General features: G+C 33.4%; 2 protein-coding genes across 2 annotated transcripts; one reads left to right on the forward strand and one right to left on the reverse strand.

Moving 5' to 3' along the window:
• Positions 1–5,867: 5,867 nt before the first annotated feature.
• Positions 5,868–6,659, reverse strand: LOC122597782 (homeobox-leucine zipper protein ATHB-52-like). Its single transcript, XM_043770350.1, has one exon. The coding sequence runs from the start codon at positions 6,598–6,600 to the stop codon at positions 6,025–6,027; it is 576 nt and encodes a 191-aa protein (XP_043626285.1). The 5' UTR covers positions 6,601–6,659; the 3' UTR covers positions 5,868–6,024.
• A 7,088-nt stretch (positions 6,660–13,747) lies between these two features.
• Positions 13,748–18,541, forward strand: LOC122595462 (uncharacterized protein At4g28440-like). The gene is made up of 2 exons (XM_043767825.1): positions 13,748–14,048; positions 18,117–18,541. Exons 1-2 carry the CDS (start codon positions 13,814–13,816, stop codon positions 18,302–18,304), a joined length of 423 nt encoding a protein of 140 aa, XP_043623760.1. The 5' UTR covers positions 13,748–13,813; the 3' UTR covers positions 18,305–18,541.
• The last annotated feature ends 33 nt before the right edge of the window (positions 18,542–18,574 follow it).

Genomic DNA, 18,574 nt, shown 5'->3' on the forward strand with positions numbered 1-18,574 from the left:
TAAACAAGCGAGCTTATATCTATATAGAAAAAAACGGCTTTTGTTAATATATGATTATGAAATTTAGTAACGTTTCAGCCAAATGTGTGGACGATCAAAGAAACTGAATTTTAAACCATTGAAATCTGGAGCCACAAATCAGTAAGCGACTAAGTTCTACGAGTAATACGTAATTAGTGGTGTCCTATCACGTACCCCACTTGTTAACATAGAATCCGAAGGTTAAACAAAGAGCAACGAATAATTTGTTTGTTACGAGAATGACATAAACCTTTCGTCTTGAGGATTAAGGTTATGGATCGAGTAACTCGGTTTAAACATCATGAGTAACTCGACTTAGAGTAAGACCCAGTTTCTTTTTAGACTTAATAACTAATAACTTATTACATTCAGTCAAATTTCATGTTTTTTTTTTACTCAATAAACAAAAATAACCGTCAATTATCTATTTTTTACTTAATACATACAGAAATTATTTATACATTTAGCCACTTAATATATTTATCACTTAATGACAAAAAAAGCCCCTAAATAGGAACTTTAGGTGTAAAAATGAACATAAATGAAATTAAGGGGTTAGAACATGATCGTTCAAAAATGAAAAGAGTGGTTTGTCAAGGTGAGAGGGACCTCATGCTTGGTCGACTAGAACCCCACATTAGTCGTAAAAGATTAAACGCCAAACCTAGAAGTCAAATTACCAAATTTTGGACCACATCATTTCATAAATTCATGTAATTATGTCCAGATATTTCTAAATAAATAAAATACTAACATGACATGTATATATATTTTTTATAGGTTTTGTTAAACAAAGTCCTAATGGAACCATTTTCAAGTGGCTAATTAATTACAAGAGGTTTCAAGAAAGGGTTTTGCTAAACGAAACTCTAAGGGTTTTTGTTAAGGTGCATTAATTAGTTTTACATTTACCATAAAATTCAAGGGGTGTGTTTTTAATATGGAAATGTACAATTTTTTTACGCACGTTAAGTAAAGTCCTAAGGGCTTTGTTTAGCATTTTTTTTTATAGCATACTCACTTTTGAGTTTTATAAGATTAATACTGCTTCATTTGTCTCTTAAGGGGAAAAATAAGAGAAAAAGAAGGGGGGAGTAAAAACGAACATTATAGAGAAATTGGATTTTGATTTGTCTAAGTTGATAAAAAAAAAATGAAAAAGACTAGTGATACTTACATTTTTGAACTGTTTTAAAGACACATTGAAAAAGTTGTGACAAACATAAATGTCTTTAAAGTATTATATGTGAGAATTAAAGAAAGATTTGACTTTTAATCTGTAGGGTGGGAGATGGGAGGTGGATTATTTATATATGTGAGTAGAGACATGTTTAATTGTTTATTACTCTATTACCCTAATATTAATATTAGGGGCAAGGGTGTAGTCGACTAGTTTTATCGACAAAAATCATCGGCAAGAATTAGCAAATCGGCTACACTATAGCATCTGGCTCGGCAAGTTTAATCGGCAAGATTGACTAGTTTCATCAGCTAGTTTTGGCCGATGCAAGTGAACGTTGGGGGCTTGATTTTGAACGTTGGAAGCGTCTTTTTTTTGGGTTTTGGTCCAAGTGGTCGTTTTTTTAAAATTTTTTTTACAAAACTTGGCAAATTGGCAAATGTTGGCACTATACCCACAAAATTGGCAAGATTTCGGCTAGTATTGGCAAGTTTTTGGCTAAGACACATAGCATCTCCTAAGTGGTTTAATTTTAGCCAATTTAGCCAATTTGCCAAATTAACCACACTACACCTCTCCCCCTTAGTATTAATATCATTCTAACAACTTTCTACAACATTTTTCTAAAAAGTTTTTAAACGTTTGTTCACTGATAGTAAGAATATAGTGATAAAGTATCTTGTAATAGAACTAGATATATTGGCTTGTTTATGTTTAGATTCAGCCAATGGACGTGGGTTTTGTTCCAGTTTGAATAACTAACACACTCCTTATAACAATTGTTAAAGGGTTTTTGAGCGAATAATGATATATTTAGGTATTCTATCTTTAAAAAAAAAATTAAATGAGTTGGAACCATTTGGTCTCATGTACCATTTTTGGTACCTGAGTGCACACCGGGTAAAACGCATGCTTAGTAAGTGATCATCCTCACAGATGGGATCACAAGATATAGTATCTCCATTTATTTTTCGTAAGTTTTGAGCCTGTGACCTTTACACTTTATCTGTAGGCTCATGTAGCCACATGATAACAATACCACTAGGGTTTCACTTCATTAGTTTTAGCTAGGTATCTTATCTACTTATTTGTATTTTTTATAACTTTGTTTTTTTTAGTACTTTTTTGGGTTATCTGGTAACGAATTTGGAAAGAACTTTTTAAGAGCTTTTTGAAAGTTTTTTTTAACTTTGAACAATAAACTTCTATTATTTTAAAAGTTTTGTTTGGATTATCCTTAGTTTCTATTAGAAAGAAAAAGTTCTAAACTAAAACGTTATTTGAAATAATGTTTTAGGAACTTTTAGTTTGGATGAACTTTTAATATTTAAAAGTTACACAAAGTTTAATAACAACTTTGCTTAAAAGTTACAGCTTGTAATTATAACTAAAAGTTACAACTGCAGCTACCAACTAGAACTAATTTTTTCAAACATACCCAATATATTATACAGTTTTGGATCTTTTTCGAATGACATATGCACTTTTTTTAGCATAAATATTATACAAGTTTTTATTTAGTTATGTTATAAGTTAAAATATAATTTATGAATTAATTAAAAATGATTGATATACATAAAACATAAACACAAAGATATATCTAATGACTTTATGTGTTTCTTTTTTTCTTTTAATCTTTACTATTCATCATGTAATGTGTAATTATTTTATTTTTAGATTTACTTTTAAGCATACCAATTAATCCTTATATATGAAAAATTTATCCATAATTCTCAACATGTTCCATTATTTATTTTTTCCCTCGGATTAAAGCCAGAAAGCTTATACTAGATTTTGAAAATTTATACAAGCTAACTTAAAAAAAGTTGTCCAGACACGCACTTAATCAAATACAAGTACAGTAGTCTACTATTTGTAAAGTCAAACGATAAAGCATAACCATAACATTAACTTTGCCATATCTCGTTATCTACATATTAATTAATTGTACTTTGATTTATAGCTTAATGATTGAGTAACAGCTTTTCATGCTAGAAGCCCCGAGTTCGAAACATAGCAAGAACATTTTAAGGTATTTCACAAAAAATGTCATCCAGTGAAGCAGGTTTGAGTCCTGCAGAGGGGGCATAGTTTAATCCAAATTAAATGCAGTGCATTTGGGCAATTTAGTTGGGGAATTCTCCTCCTACTAAGTATTGTGGGTGAGGGGGCTCGATCTCTAACGCGGACCCAGTTAAGACAACATAAACTAGATTTCCTGTTCCGAGCAAATGATCCACACATTTAAAAAAAAAAAAAAAATCTACATATTAAGTATTAGCTTTGTATTATATATCATAATCAATACAACTTGTACATACCTTTTTATGCATCCACAATGTTTATACTTTCTAAGAAAAGAAAAAACAACTCTTCATTTTATAAACAGAAGCGCACTAAATGATCATATGATCAAAGATCATTTATTAAAAAGACCAAAACATTGCATACAAACACCAAAAGAAGTAAAGAACACAATTGCAGTCTTTGGTCCCAATTCATATTCACGATGGCTTTCACAATATAATTGTATCACCTAACAGTTGACCACAAAACAATAGCACCAACAATAATCATTAAATACCATTTATGTGCTCATTTAATTAATTGTAGGTCTTAATACGAATACTAGTATGCCTGACGCACAACAATTTCCTCGTAAAACTATGACATGGTAAAATTAGTAATACAGAAAGTATATACGCGTACGTACAGATCTAACAGTTTAATTCCATAATAAATTAATAACAAGTATGTCAAGCGGTTAAAACCAGTTCGCTAATTACAAGTAATAACTTTTCTTATTAAAAAAAATATATGTATCTATGCACGTCCATACATACCTATAATTTTGTTCACTATGGGACTAAATTTATAACTTATTGGTTCAAGAGTCCCTCCTCGAATACTAAATCAAATTAAGTAATTATGATGATGAAATTAGATGAATTAATTAAGTTACAGGTTTTGTTCATAAGGCAATTTTATTACATTGGGAATTATTAATTTGAAAGGGTGAATTTGTATAAAAATAGAATTATGTAGAAAGTAAGTTTTTGATGAAAGGGGGATCATCTTATATATGATTATACTCAGGGGCGGTACTAAAGGGGGGCAAGGGGGTCCAATGCCCCCCTCCAAATTTAAATTTTGTCATGTATTTTTAAATTTTTCATAAATTTTTAAAATTTTTTTATAGGTTTTTAACATTTTGCCCCCTTTTAGATTTATTTTTCATAAGTTTTCTAAGTTTGCCCTCTTTAAAATTTTTTCCTGGTACCGCCTCTGCCCTTTTAGATTTATTTTTCATAAGTTTTCTAAGTTTGCTCCCTTTGGAATTATTTCCTGGTACCGCCTCTGATTATACTAGCTTAAGGTAGTCGATCACTAGCTAAAGTTATTGATGATTAAAATGAGACAGTGGTCGATAAATTTTTAGATTGAATTATTAATGAAAGTAGTGATATTTAGCTAGTTTGACTTTAATAGTCAAATTGGTCAGATTTAGTATGACTAGAATGAGTTGTTTAATTAGGAGATAAAAGAAATTGTAAGAGAAGTTGTTTACATGTTTAAATGTTAATTGTTTAGGTGTTCAATTCAAGTTGGGAGATTGTGGTGGTTAATTTGCTAGTGATCGAATGTTATGGAATTAAAATTGGTAAAATTAAATGGATATACGGGATTACATCCGTGTTAGGAGCCCCATACGTACAATCATGTTGTGGTTATATATATATATATATATATATATATATATATATTATATACATGTTGTTTACTAAACATAAAGTAGTTTTTTTTCTTATCAGTTAGTCGGTATTCGACATCAGGAAACACCTCACCGTATAATGGTGAAGACCTGCATGTACTCTAGATTACGAGATGTATACCATAAACCGTTACAGGTGATTTAAGAAAAAAATCCTCAGACTAGCTTGTCACTCTTGAGAGTCGAATCCAATACCTACAGGAAAAACCATTGATGTATCTGCCAATTGAGCTAGCTTTATTTGCCACTGCTATTGTTTCACATCATTGAGATTTCGACCAATATGCTAGACTACATTAATCGTTATGGGTCGGTGAAGTTGAAAACGGACCCATTATTGTTATGTTTTTAATCTCTATGTTTAATTTTCTGGTTGACAAGTTGTTTCGGTTAATAACTTTATTGCCTATTTAACTACCCATAAACTCACTTAGCATTTTTTTTCTAAGGAACAAGTGGTTTGGGTGTCAAGGTTAAAAGGATTAATTAACGTGGGATTACACTTGCAAATTTATAGGTTTGGCAAGTATATCTCTTAAAACCTCGTTTGGTCATCTAACTTGTTATAATACACCTAATTAAGTTTTGATTGTAAATGTAATATGGGTCATCTGGTTTAAAAGCGTAATTGACCCAATGACTTGTAGCCGGACAACAAAATTTTGATATATTTTATACTTGATTGGTTTGAGAGTCATGACTTCCATCCAAGACTTGCGTATATGTATATGATTGTGAAATTATGCACTTTGTTTTGCTATTTTGGGCCGCACTAATTAAAGGAATGTTTTGAAGCGATCGAGGAGCATATATTGAATAGTAATGTTTGTAGATTCTAAAACACGCTGGTGATGGGTTAAGGTTCTAGCATAGTGTTGCATTGCAAATCAGAAATATTCAACGTGAATAATGCTGTAAGACTATATGTAAGATAGTACATATTTTTATACGATGGTCCTACGTACTACTCGTATTATTAGTTTTCATACAAGATTAGAATAATGCGGTAAAACACTACTACTTTGGTAATTAAACCATGAAAATTAAATCTCTAAAACAGGTTCTTCTTTGGCCCGAAAAGTCCAAGATCAGAACCCATCATACAAGCAGTAGCATACATCTCTTCAACTTCATAAACTTGTTGCCCATAGCAATACAAATTGTTGACATCATCGTCCAAGCTTCTCGACGAGCTTCCAACTTCCTCGCCACATTTAGAGTAGGAAGAATCCATTAGAGGTCGATGAGTACTGTTGTCATAATACTTATGTTGCCGTGTTTGTTCTGCTTGTACCTTATTAAGCTCAAATTTGAGTTGTTCCACTTCTTTTTGAAGGTGTCTGGTTTCAGCTAACGTGGCCTCCAGCTGGAGCTGGAGTATGGTGTAGTCATGCTCCAGACTTTGGTTCTTCCAGCGGGCCCGTTTGTTTTGATACCAAATTGCAATTTGTCTTGGAGGGACTCCAAGCTGACGCGAAAGCTGGTGCTTTCGCTCTGGCTCAAGTTTTTTGCTGGAGTCAAAACTCGACTCCAACAATCTCACTTGATCCTCAGTGAGTCTCTTGGTTGTGTGTTTTTGAGGTTTCTGTGATGAGGGTTTCTGGATGTGAAAAGTTGAGTGATTCATGATTGGAGGCCTCTGTTGTTATTTTCCCAATAGAGAGGAGAGATGAGATTGGGGGACGAGTGTGAGATTGTTGTTTCTATATAAGGAAATAATTGAGGTCCTACAAGTGGGACTATTTGGTGGCTTTTGGTAACCCAGATGAAAATTATGCCAAAAAAATTGAAAAACTAAACGATGCTAGCTATTTTGACGGTGTAAATTTCAAATTAATAAATTTAACTAGACTTTCTAAATTAAGTTTTATGTAGCATTTAATGCAACTTTTACTTAAGACAAATCTCAAATTTCTTATGTTTATTACTGTATTAAAAATTTGTATTTTGTACCTGCATGATGTGGTAATAACAATCAAATTCTAGTTTCTTTTTTTTTTGTTGGAGCTCAATAATTTGCCTCATATTGTTAACGAGTTTAAAAAAAATGAAATTTGTAAAACTTCAATGTAATTTTAGTTAGATAGATTTTGAAAAAAAGAATTAAATGTTTATTTTAAATAAAAATAGGTAGATGTTTAAATTGATATCAATAAACATAGACTATTTCCAAGTATATATATATATACAACTAATAAAGATAATAGTAAGTATTTAGTTCACATGGAGGGATTATCTTGTTCTTTCCTCTAAACATGTTACTTCTCTGTTTTATTATTATACGAGCAAAGACCACATGGCAATGTTGATGTACGTAAATGAGGCTGCGTGTCTATGCGTGTTTATGTATGGCAATCGGGATCAATTTTCGGGGGTTTTCTGCTTGTGTGTAACAAAAACCTGGCCTCATCCTTTTATCCAAGTTTGAGAAACTTAGAAATCGCAATAAAAGTTAAATAACATAAATAAACAATAAAAATCATTTAATAGAAATCACAAGGTGAACTTTGACCAGATGGTCTAAGGAAGTTTCTACGTGATATTACACTTTAACTGTTTTAACCATTATTGATACATTTTAATTCCTAGAAATAAATAAGGCTCACTTAGTACAAGTTAATTTAACCAATATGGACAATGTGAATCACATGAAAAATCACAAAAAGTTACATAGTTATGTCCTGTATTTACTGATCATAGTCGTCCAAGATATATATATACTGATCATACATAAAATTCGAGGTCCTGCGACTAATTTGGGGGCCTTAGGCATGTGCTTACCATATACACTATTGGTCTATTGGACCGGATTTGATCCCGCCATGAGTATGGATGGAGGAAGCTGAATGTAGCAGTCTTACCCTTACGGCCCTACCTGTACGTGAAACGAGAGATCGCTTCCAGACTTATATAACCACTTACATAACAAGATTTAATTCAAACCCAAAGCTTTAAAATTTCAACTTTTACATGCCATATATTGGGTTGATGATAAGTAGCCAGGTCAACCAAGAATCTATAACCATCAAGAGTTCAAGGAGACAAAACTGATCAAAGGCTGCTGGTCCAGCATATATAGCAACTGATTGTAACTGAAGTCAAAGTCCAATGTTGTATAACAAAAACAGATGGAAAACATATATTTATCAAATACATGCTTAATTAATTTATGATTTATATATGAGAGCATATACTATACATTCATCCATCTTTCAGCATTTGGCGGTGCAAAATGTTTACAATGGAATTTATCATAAAAAGAAAAGAAAAATCTTTAAAATTATTGTTAAGTCAAATAGTAAATGAATGATATTTGTATCCAGTAAAGACATTCAACTATTTTTTTTTTTATTTATTTTTTTTGCATATCAAAGGTATACATACATATATATTAAATAAAAAAACCCGGACAAATACGGTTCAAAAAATTAGATATATGCAGTAAATTAGTAAATTAATATCTGCAGTTGATTACCTTTATTAGGAAAAGAAAAAATAATAGTTCAAAGGTTTGATAACATTTTACAATTATCTTTCATATACTAGTAATTGAGTAGTATGTTTTTTTTAATAACTACAAATTAATCTTGCTCGAACTTGAGATATATTGCTAGAATTAGAAAAACAGGACACTAAACCACTAGCCACTTTAGGTTAAAAATTTTAAGCTATATATGTTTATATTATTCAAAAATACAAAAAGAGTGAGCAACTAAACTTTGGTTAGAGTATGGGGTTCACGTGGAAATGACCCTACGTATCTTAATTAAATACTTGAGACTTGAATTCTTATCCAATTATACCAATCAAATCTACTTAAAATAAGCCAAATGATATTTCAATTATAATTATAGGTGAAGCTAGTATCATGAACTTAGACATAACCTTTTGGCCTTCCTATCTCTACCACTCATTGTTAAATAGTGAGTATTATTAAGCTAGCTATGAGGATGTAGATATATTTTTTAAAAAGATTAATTTTTATGTACAAATTGTTGGCTAAATATATACAATTATATTCACCTGCAGAGACATTATATATTCTTTAAACAGGTCAGTCCAACCTGCAACGACCCATTCTAAAAATTTTTACTTGCATAGATTGTGTTACTATTTTTGAACCCACGTACCCATTTTGCCATCTTTGATATTGATTCTTATCAATTGTGTGTATTGACATTGATCGTTGAACTAATTAAAGAGAGTTGTTAATTAATTGAGAGATAGATAGAGATGCTGCAGGGTCCCCTTGCTTAGCTAATCTCACATCTCTGTGCATGCATCTGGAATACAAATAAACAAAAAGGATGTGGATCTCGCTTGCTAGACAACTATATATGCATGAATATTTAGTCCTAATAATGCGCATTTATGAAGATACGAATTTCTTGAATATTACAAGTGTTAATTACAATGATATTCCAAATTTATGCATGTATCAATTAACATATGTTGTGGTATCAGTGGTTTGTTAAGCTCGTTGTAGACATATTTTGTAAGTTAATTATCTGACCGTTTTTGGTTACATACAATATATCACAACCTATATATGGGAAGAAGAAATGTGTATATTTGTAGCAGATTTTTTATCTGGAAAACGTGATACATACATGTGTTTCACCAATCACCACATATGACTTTTGTTACACGCTTCTAATTGACAAGTCTACACAAGTGATTTACATCTTGTAAAATTAACAAGAGCCAGAAAGCTAAATTTAAGTACATATATATAAACTATATGTATATCGGTGTTTGCAACAGAAGATCGACCAAAATATTGCAATATATATACTCGTACGTACTATACAAATAAAAAAAAAAGAGAAAAAAAAAAGAAGGTGGCCGGAGATGGATGGATGGTATATCAATCAGCAAGGTATGTAATCAATAAACCAAAGGACTACGTCGACAGGAAGTTTCACAAGCCTTACTGCAGCAGTTGCTAGAAGAGCACAACAAATGCAGCACGGAGATATGCAACTCAGCGCTATCCTGCATATATATATGCATGCCCATATTCAAATTAAAACATCATCACATGTATAAGGCAGTACCACGTTATCTTTCCAAGACAAGTCTTACCGATTGATGACTTACACTTGTTTTAATTAAGCCTTAATTAGATCGTACATAACGAATTTGAAAGTATGCATATATATATATATATATATATATGTGTGTGTGTGTTCAATGGCCAAGTATGCTACGTACGTGTTAGTGTTATAAAGGGATGTGAGCGGTAAGTCATATGGGCCAGGAAGCTTACACATACATAAGGTATGGTAATCTGCACCCAATTACCCAAATATGTATAGTAGTTTGGGTCAAAGGGACTTATAATTAGTACGTGTTTAACATTGGCCCAAGACTCCAAGATATGATGTTCAGCGAATTGAAGCTGGTCACTGAGTACCAAGCTAATCAATGACCAATCAATCAAGGACTCCAACCTGATTGATCAGCGACCAATCCATGCTAGTTGGATCGAGGGAAATGGTAACACACGCACGCACAATATGTAATCAGATAATAACTACGAGTAATTAACAACACAAACCACGTAATTAAATCCCCTAATATATATAATTTTCTTGAACAATTAATATAAACTTGACATTGCGGAACCATGAAAAAACCAAATTAAATAATCAAATGACTGTACGTCATTTTAATACTCTACTAATTAAAGAAGAATCACTACTACTGATCGATCGAAAGTATTAATTAATTAATCACGAAAGTAATAAAGATCATGATTAAAAATACAGTACGGATTGATGCTTGATAGATGTACCCAATAACAAATACAATGCAACCGATGATGGACAAAACGGAGGCAATCAATGCAAACGGCAAGCTTATCAAGAACGCCAATGGCCTGCAACTGCAACTGCATCCCATTATTATTATTATTATTATTATTATTATTATTATTATTATTATTATTATTATTATTATTATTATTATTATTATTATTATTATTATTTATACTAATTTATTGTCGTTTATATATATTTAGCCCTTTTCTTCCCCTTGTATTTGTTAATTGTTAATACTAAAAATGAATTTTGCCATCCATGAAAATACATACCCTATTTAGTGGCGGTTTCCGGCGTTACATTTTACTGCTAAAATTAACATATATTTTAGTTATATTAGAATTTAACTTGATGTATTAATTAGGACACGCGTGATATATAGAATTTCCATGGAACTTCTTTTTTGGGCCTTTTCATTTGTCTCACATATTATACATTTAAGAGAAATGGAACGTTTATATAGGAGCATCAAGTATGTGTCGGGTGGAGATCGGCTTTAGTACTTACGTACGTGGTGTTCATCGTACGATTTTCATGATATCCAAATGCTGACACAGTGACATATATGTTTGGAGCTGTCAAGCTTCATTTATAAAGCTGGTCAGGATGGGATGGAGGCAAGCCGGCCAACAAAATTAATGTGACACTAAAGCCGGTTCTTACAAGGGAGTCCCGGGGGAGTCCTTGAAGACTAGGACGCAGGACACCATTGTCACTGAGCGTCCGAAATGGTTGTCTTCGCACAAGAGTCCTCGTGAGGACTATGAGGGACGCAGGAAGGTGGGCCAAGGAGGAGCGGATGTGAGTAAAAGAAAATCCTTTTTTTTTTGTTTTATATTTCTAATGTCCTGAGGAAGCTTGTCTTATAGGCAGAGAGAGTCCTAATGGGAGTCCTGCTGACGTGGCAGTGAAAAAGTTGGACGACTCTCCTCCTTATAAGGAGAGGCCTAATGTTAACATGTGTTATCCCAAGTCGTCCCGGGTAGGTATTGCATATCTAATGCTCTAAAAATTAACTGATAATTAATTAAACTTTTTTACAATACATTTGTTAACAATTAAACTATTTTTTTTACTTATACATGCCTTAGCAAAATATTTATAGTTTGATGCATGTAACATCTTTTTAACTTTGCAGTCACTACAAAAATTTTCAGCATAGTATTACTCTGTAATATATATCATTATATTTTAAACCAATGTATCTTTTCCTAATTTTATCATTTAACCATAGAAACTATATTTTTGATTTCTTTCTCTGATACAAGCTAGCCCATATTTTAATGGCCCAACCAAGGTCAAAACTAGGGGTCAGGTGAGCACAAAATCATCAAGTGATAAAGTGAATCATAAATGATTTAATCAGTGAAACTTAACCGAACTAACCAAAATAATTGAAAAACCAATAGTTCGGTGTTTAAAACTTCTGACTAACCGGGTTCAAATGTTCAATTATGGATTTTTATAAATAAAATAATGCTATCGAAAGTTAATCGAGTCGGCCAATTCATAAATAGTATAATTGGGCCATAATATTTAGATAGATCAACGATTTTCAATTGTTAGGCCCATACTTATTTTGAAGTTAGGAATGGGCTTTATCTACTGTGTCGTGATCGACGATGCAAAAACACTTCAACCACAATGGTACGTACTAAAAACTTAGGAAACCATAACCAGAAAACATCATAACCAAACCAAACCGAACTGCTTGGTTTCGAAAATAAAGTTAGCCAAAAGTTTTATCATTGGTCGAAACCAATCCAAACCACTTTATGCTCACACAGTCATACATAGCCCAAAGTCCCAAACCGTTATGTTTATTTTCTAAAACAAGAGATGTTTTATTTTACGAAAGAGTAAAATTTATATATTTACAAATAAGTGAATAGAAAGTTAGAAATGTAAGTCAAGTCAATTTTGGCAATATTTGCTCAAATATATCAAAATATATTATTTTAAAACAAATATACAACCTCGTAACTCAACAACATGTCAAGTCTTTGGGATATACAGTAGTCTAATACTCTAATTGTAAGTATACCATAAGGTAAAACCGTAAAAGTAAAGATTAAAATTTAGATTTCATGTCCTTTAACCAAAACTTGAAGATATTCATCTACATAATTACTGTAAGGTCAAAAACTAAAATACACAAAAGTAACAGTGCAAACGTAAAAGTACAATGTTAGTTAAATATAGGTCTTATAGTTAACTGCAAAGCATATATATAGATATATAGATATCATAGGTTATGAAATAGTAACATAGTAATAATGACAGATAATAAAAACAAAAATTTGAAAAATGAATGACGTGTTCTTTAACCAAAACTTGTAGATATGCATCTACAAGGTCAACAACTACGAGTATAATACACAGAAGTAACAGTGCACACATAAAAATACAGTGTTAGTTAAATATATGTCTTATGATAATATTGTCTAGCATATATAGATGAGCATATATAGATAGAGATAAGTGAGTATAGTATTATTATGCACCAAGTTGGTTGAAAAACCTCTTACGTACCAATATTTTAATATTTTGAATAAATGTTTGGTTCCCATGATATTTTTGGTTTAAAAAAAGTATATGACTCAACTTAAGTGTTTAATAGCCTCATATTTTATTCCCCTAATTTTTTTTATTTATTTTTTTTAAATTTAACTTTTATCCTCCCCTAGATAGTATATAGATATCATAGATTATGGATTAAAAATATAGTAATAGTAACATATACTCAATAAAAGCAAAAATTTTGAAAAATGGATGGTCCAATGCTATACTCCAATGACGCACAATGTATGTTAGCCAAATGTAGCACTGGGAGACGAAAAGAATCAGAAAATGAAAAGGCACCAAAAATAGTAACCACTTTGCGTAAATAATAATATTTTCACTCATATATATTCATTCATCTAAAATCTAAAATTAATAAAATAGCCCGTTTCAGTCACTCACTTTAAACCTATCATCATCATCATCATCAAAACCCTAGGTACTACGATCGATCACATGGCTACCAAACACGCTTCAGGATCATCATCTGGTCAGGCGGCCAAACCGGGGCTTAGAAAACCGGTTTTTGTTAAGATCGACAGCCTTAAACCGGGTACATCCGGTTTAACACTTGTTGTTAAGGTTTTGAGTTCAGAAATGGTGATGCAAAAAGGACGTAACGTTCGCATTGCTGAGTGTCTTGTTGGTGATGACACTGGGACTATCTTGTTCACTGCTCGTAACGATCAAGGTATGTAAATTATATCTTACATACATTTTTTTTCATCTTCTTTTTGTTCTATATATGTTTTTTGTGTATTAAATGTGTTTATTTTTGTGAAAATTCTAGAAAGTAACAATTATACAAATTATAGAGACCCGGTATGGCCCGGCCACCATACCGGGTCTTCCAGAATCAACGAGAAAAGGAGGGTGGGGGTAACTTCCTACGTCGCGATCGGCCTCAACCAATTTTTCCCTACACGAATTATAGTTAAATAAGGGTGTTTTTGGTCATGGTGCAACGATATCTGGGATAAAAGTAGTGAAATGACGAAAATAGGGGTAAAAGTAGTGAAATGGGAATAATAGTGTCGCCTCTTATGTGTCATTTGGCATTATGCAACAACATTTGATGCTCTAATGTTGGGTATTTTTGTTAATGTTACATGTTAGGATGTTTACATGTGTTTGTTAAGATTAATTTTACACAATTTGTCAACAAAAAAAGTTGAACCCCTCGACTCTTTTAAGGGTCAAAAGAGTCATTGTACTTTAGTCATTAGCCTAAAAGTTCACAATGTAGTGGAATAAGACCCCTGTTTATAGGAGCGTTCGAGGGGAGTCCTCGCCAAAAAGGACGACGAACCTTATTGGCACCGAGCGTCCAAAACGGTGCGTCCCCCCACTTAGTCCTCCGGGGGACTCTTGAAGACGCGCGAGGTGGACCCAAAGCAACGGATACTTCGATTTTGTGTTTTTTTTTTTTTTTTTCGAACGGCTAATTTTTTTTTTCTATTTAAACACTCCAACTTATTATCATTTTAACACACAAACATTCTATCACATACCATTTCATTCATCAAACACCATCAAAATCATGTCTAATTCATCATCAAGTGACGATTTCAAATTTCTAAACTCAACTGTTACGCAAATGAACACCTTATTTAATCAAAAGATCGCAAGCGCAATTTTTGATGTTTGTAACGAAGACGAAGCAGACGATGTCGAGTCAAGTTCACGTGTACCTCGAAACAGGAGGGTTTTATCACGAGATCATGCCGGAGCCGCGGTGCGTTTATGGAATGATTACTTTTCTGATGCACCCACTTTCTCGGCCGATTATTTTCGAAGAAGATTTCGAATGCACAAGCATATGTTTCTTCGTATATGCCAAGATATACACCACTTTAGCGCCATTGAACCGCTACCCAAACATTTTCTATTTTTCCAAAAAAGTGAAACCAATTGTACTGGTAGGGCTGGTTTCAACATTTTTCAAAAATGTACTTCCGCCATACGTCAATTGGCGTATACTTCTAATGCCGACCAATTAGATGAGTACTTACACATGGGTCGTGCGACTTCAACTGAATGCTTGCATAACTTTTACAAGTGTGTTTATTATTTATATAACACTGAGTACTTAAGAAGGCCGACAACTCAAGATGTTCAACGTTTGGTAAGTAAGCATGAACAGATTCATGGTTTTCCTGGTATGCTTGGTAGTATTGATTGTATGCATTGGGGTTGGAGAAACTGTCTGGTGGTTTGGCAAGGGCAGTACACACGAGGCGATAAAGGACATCCCACGATCATGCTTGAAGCTGTAGCTTCGTATGATTTGTGGATTTGGCATGCTTGCTTTGGCCCTGCAGGTTCGAACAACGACATCAACGTCCTTAATGAATCAGATTTGTTTGATGATTTACTCCAAGATAGGGCCCCTGAATTGCAAGATACTATTAATAACGAAGAGTTTACGAAGGGATATTATCTAGCTGACGGTATATATCCCGAATGGGCCACACTAGTCGAGTCTTTTAAATGCCCGATGGACCCAAAGACTACAAAGTTCAAGCGCTACCAAGAAGCTGCAAGAAAAGATGTCGAACGAGCTTTCGGGGTGCTTCAAGGTCGTTGGGCAATCCTTAAACAAGCTGCCCGCCCGCATTCGGTGAACAAGATAAAACGTATGATGTATGCTTGTGTCATTCTACACAACATGATTGTTCAAGACAACGGTAATGCAATTTCCGACCTTGAGGAGGATTATTTGTCTGATCCAACTAATATGCCAAGATGTACGTGGGATGAAAGGGTTGCGACGCAAATGCGAGTTGTCGAAGAGATACGTGATAGAAGGACGCACCATCGACTTCGCAATGCTCTAGTGGATCATGTTTGGCACCTTCCGGAAAATTACCGTCAACGTTGATTGTTTTTATTATGTCTACTTTCGTAACTTATATTTTTAATTATTAGGATCGTAACTTTTTAATAAGTGTTTTAATGTTAGTTTAATAAGTGTTGTAATGTTTTATTTAATAATAAAAGTATTTATTTGAATGGTGTTTTGTTAATTAAATAAATATAAAAGAAATGATGATGTGGCGAAGAAGTCCTGAAGAAGCTATCTTATAGGCAGGGAGAGTCCTGGAGGGAGTCCTGCTGACGTGGCAGTCGGGACTCTCCAGGACTCGAGTCCTTATAAGGAGAGGCCTAAGGCCTATTCTTATAGGAGCGTTTTCGCTCCGTCCCACCCGCTGAAGACGCAAAAGTGTATAGGCAGCGAGCGTCCCCCACGTTGCGTCCTTCTCCGGAGTCCTGGCCAAGACACTCGCAGACGCTCCTTGTGGGCCATGCGAGCTTGTAATCGACCGTTATATATAAAAAAATTTTGTTTCTTCCTCCTTTTTGAATTTAACGGCTACCTTTTGCTTTTCTTTTTAAACAACCAACTCCACCTTCTTCTTCACATTACCATTTCACATACATTCAAACCATTCATTACACTCAAACACACATCATGCCTAAGAAAAACAAACAAAACCAAAACAAAAAAACCAATCAAAATGTTGGAGACGACATGCTTCAAAACCTTCTCGACTTTCCTCCACCACCATCACCGGCGATGTCGTCGTCTAGCCCACAACTTCAATCAACCAACTCTCAATTCCCACTCAACTATATGCCGTCGCCATCGATGCCTCCATGCCATGTGAACCCGTTTTCAACTTCCTTTTACAAACATATTAGATTAGTTATGTTTGTGTGATGTACATGTAGTATGTGGTTTGTGTTGGCTATGTTTTGATTTAACGGCAAATCTGCTCTACTTGTATACTAATCTAATAAACATAAAAAATATCGGTGTTGTTTTCTCCCCAAAAGACAAGAGCCTCCACTAATTGGGCTATCACCGCATTGGCTTGTGTTGATTGTGCTACTTTGATTTACCTTTCTCTCACATGAGGTGGTCTGGCTTGAGCTGGCCAAGACTTTCGGAAGTAAACCTTTTGCTCTTTCCATACTTTGTTTGGCATATTTGTTTACAGGGATACGAAACAAAAGGTTAAATTAAGAGGTTTTATTTACATATACTACTCGTCTGACCTTCCCATTTGTCCACTTTTACTTGAAAGACGCTTTCTAGGATTGCATATTGTGTAAGTGCTTATTTAACAAAAAGTGTGCTCGACATAAGCAGCTCTAGTGTCACTTAATTACATTTGCATATTTTAGTGTTAAATAAGAAAATAAGCATCTATTTTCTTCGCATCCAAACACTCAATATGGGCTTATAGTTGAGATGTTTATTTAAAATAGCTTTTTAACCTATAACTCTAAAAGTGTGTTAGATTATAAATACAAGCACTTTGCAATAAGCCGGCCCAAATAGGCAATAGCCCTTGACCCCTTGTATGTGTAAAAGCCCATATATATGTGTGACTGTTATATCTTAGCTTAATCTACATGACAAATTCAAGTGGGTATATAACTTGTAAATTATATGAAATAGGCGAAGTGACGTCCGGTGAAATATTGTAATTTGAGAAGTTGGCCAAACAGTATTTATAGGTTCCCGAGGTTTAATGTAAATCACCTTTGAAACAGTTGAATTAAGATATGTCAATCTCTTGCTCAGAGAACAAGCACTAACTACATTAGTTTCTTTTTCCAATGATCGTCTGCTAGTTGCTTTTTGTCCAACAGTAACTAGTTAAGAATCATGAGACAGAATCCAGAAGCATTTGGGAATATGAAATTAAAAGAAATAATGTGCAATATCGTTTTGCTTATTGTCTTTCTGCAGTTGATCTAATGAAACCTGGTACTAGTGTCAACATTCGCAATGGAAAGATTGACATGTTTAAGGGTATGATGAGGCTTGTGGTAGACAGGTGGGGTCGTATTGAGGTAACAGATGCGGTTTCGTTTGAAGTCAAAGAGGACAACAATCTTTCTCTTGTGGAGTATGAGCTGGTTAATGTTGCAGAGTAGGTAACCTGATAGATGGTATTTCGTAATGTTTAATCTTTTGCTTTTAATTTATGCTGATAGCCTGATACACTACGGATATGGATCCTATTAGAAACACGGGTCTCTTAAGATTTATCATGGATAGTATCTTATGCTGGTTGGATTTTGATTAGGGGAATGTATTGGGCTTTATATATTATGCTAATTAGGCTTTCGTTATTCTCAATTAATTGAATGTTTGTGAATTGAATGTTTGTGTGTGCTCGTTTCTTTGAGTTTTTTTGCTTACAG

This window comes from Erigeron canadensis, chromosome 4, assembly GCF_010389155.1.
Source record: "Erigeron canadensis isolate Cc75 chromosome 4, C_canadensis_v1, whole genome shotgun sequence".
NCBI lineage: Eukaryota > Viridiplantae > Streptophyta > Magnoliopsida > Asterales > Asteraceae > Erigeron > Erigeron canadensis.

What these genes read in the sequence shown, in the direction of transcription:
- LOC122597782 (XM_043770350.1), bottom strand. Translation starts at nt 6,600, where the DNA reads ATGAATCACTCAACTTTTCACATCCAGAAACCCTCATCACAGAAACCT.
- LOC122595462 (XM_043767825.1), top strand. Translation starts at nt 13,814, where the DNA reads ATGGCTACCAAACACGCTTCAGGATCATCATCTGGTCAGGCGGCCAAA. An exon ending in CACTGCTCGTAACGATCAAG is followed by an intron (nt 14,049 to 18,116) that starts GTATGTAAATTA and finishes GTCTTTCTGCAG; the next exon opens with TTGATCTAATGAAACCTGGT.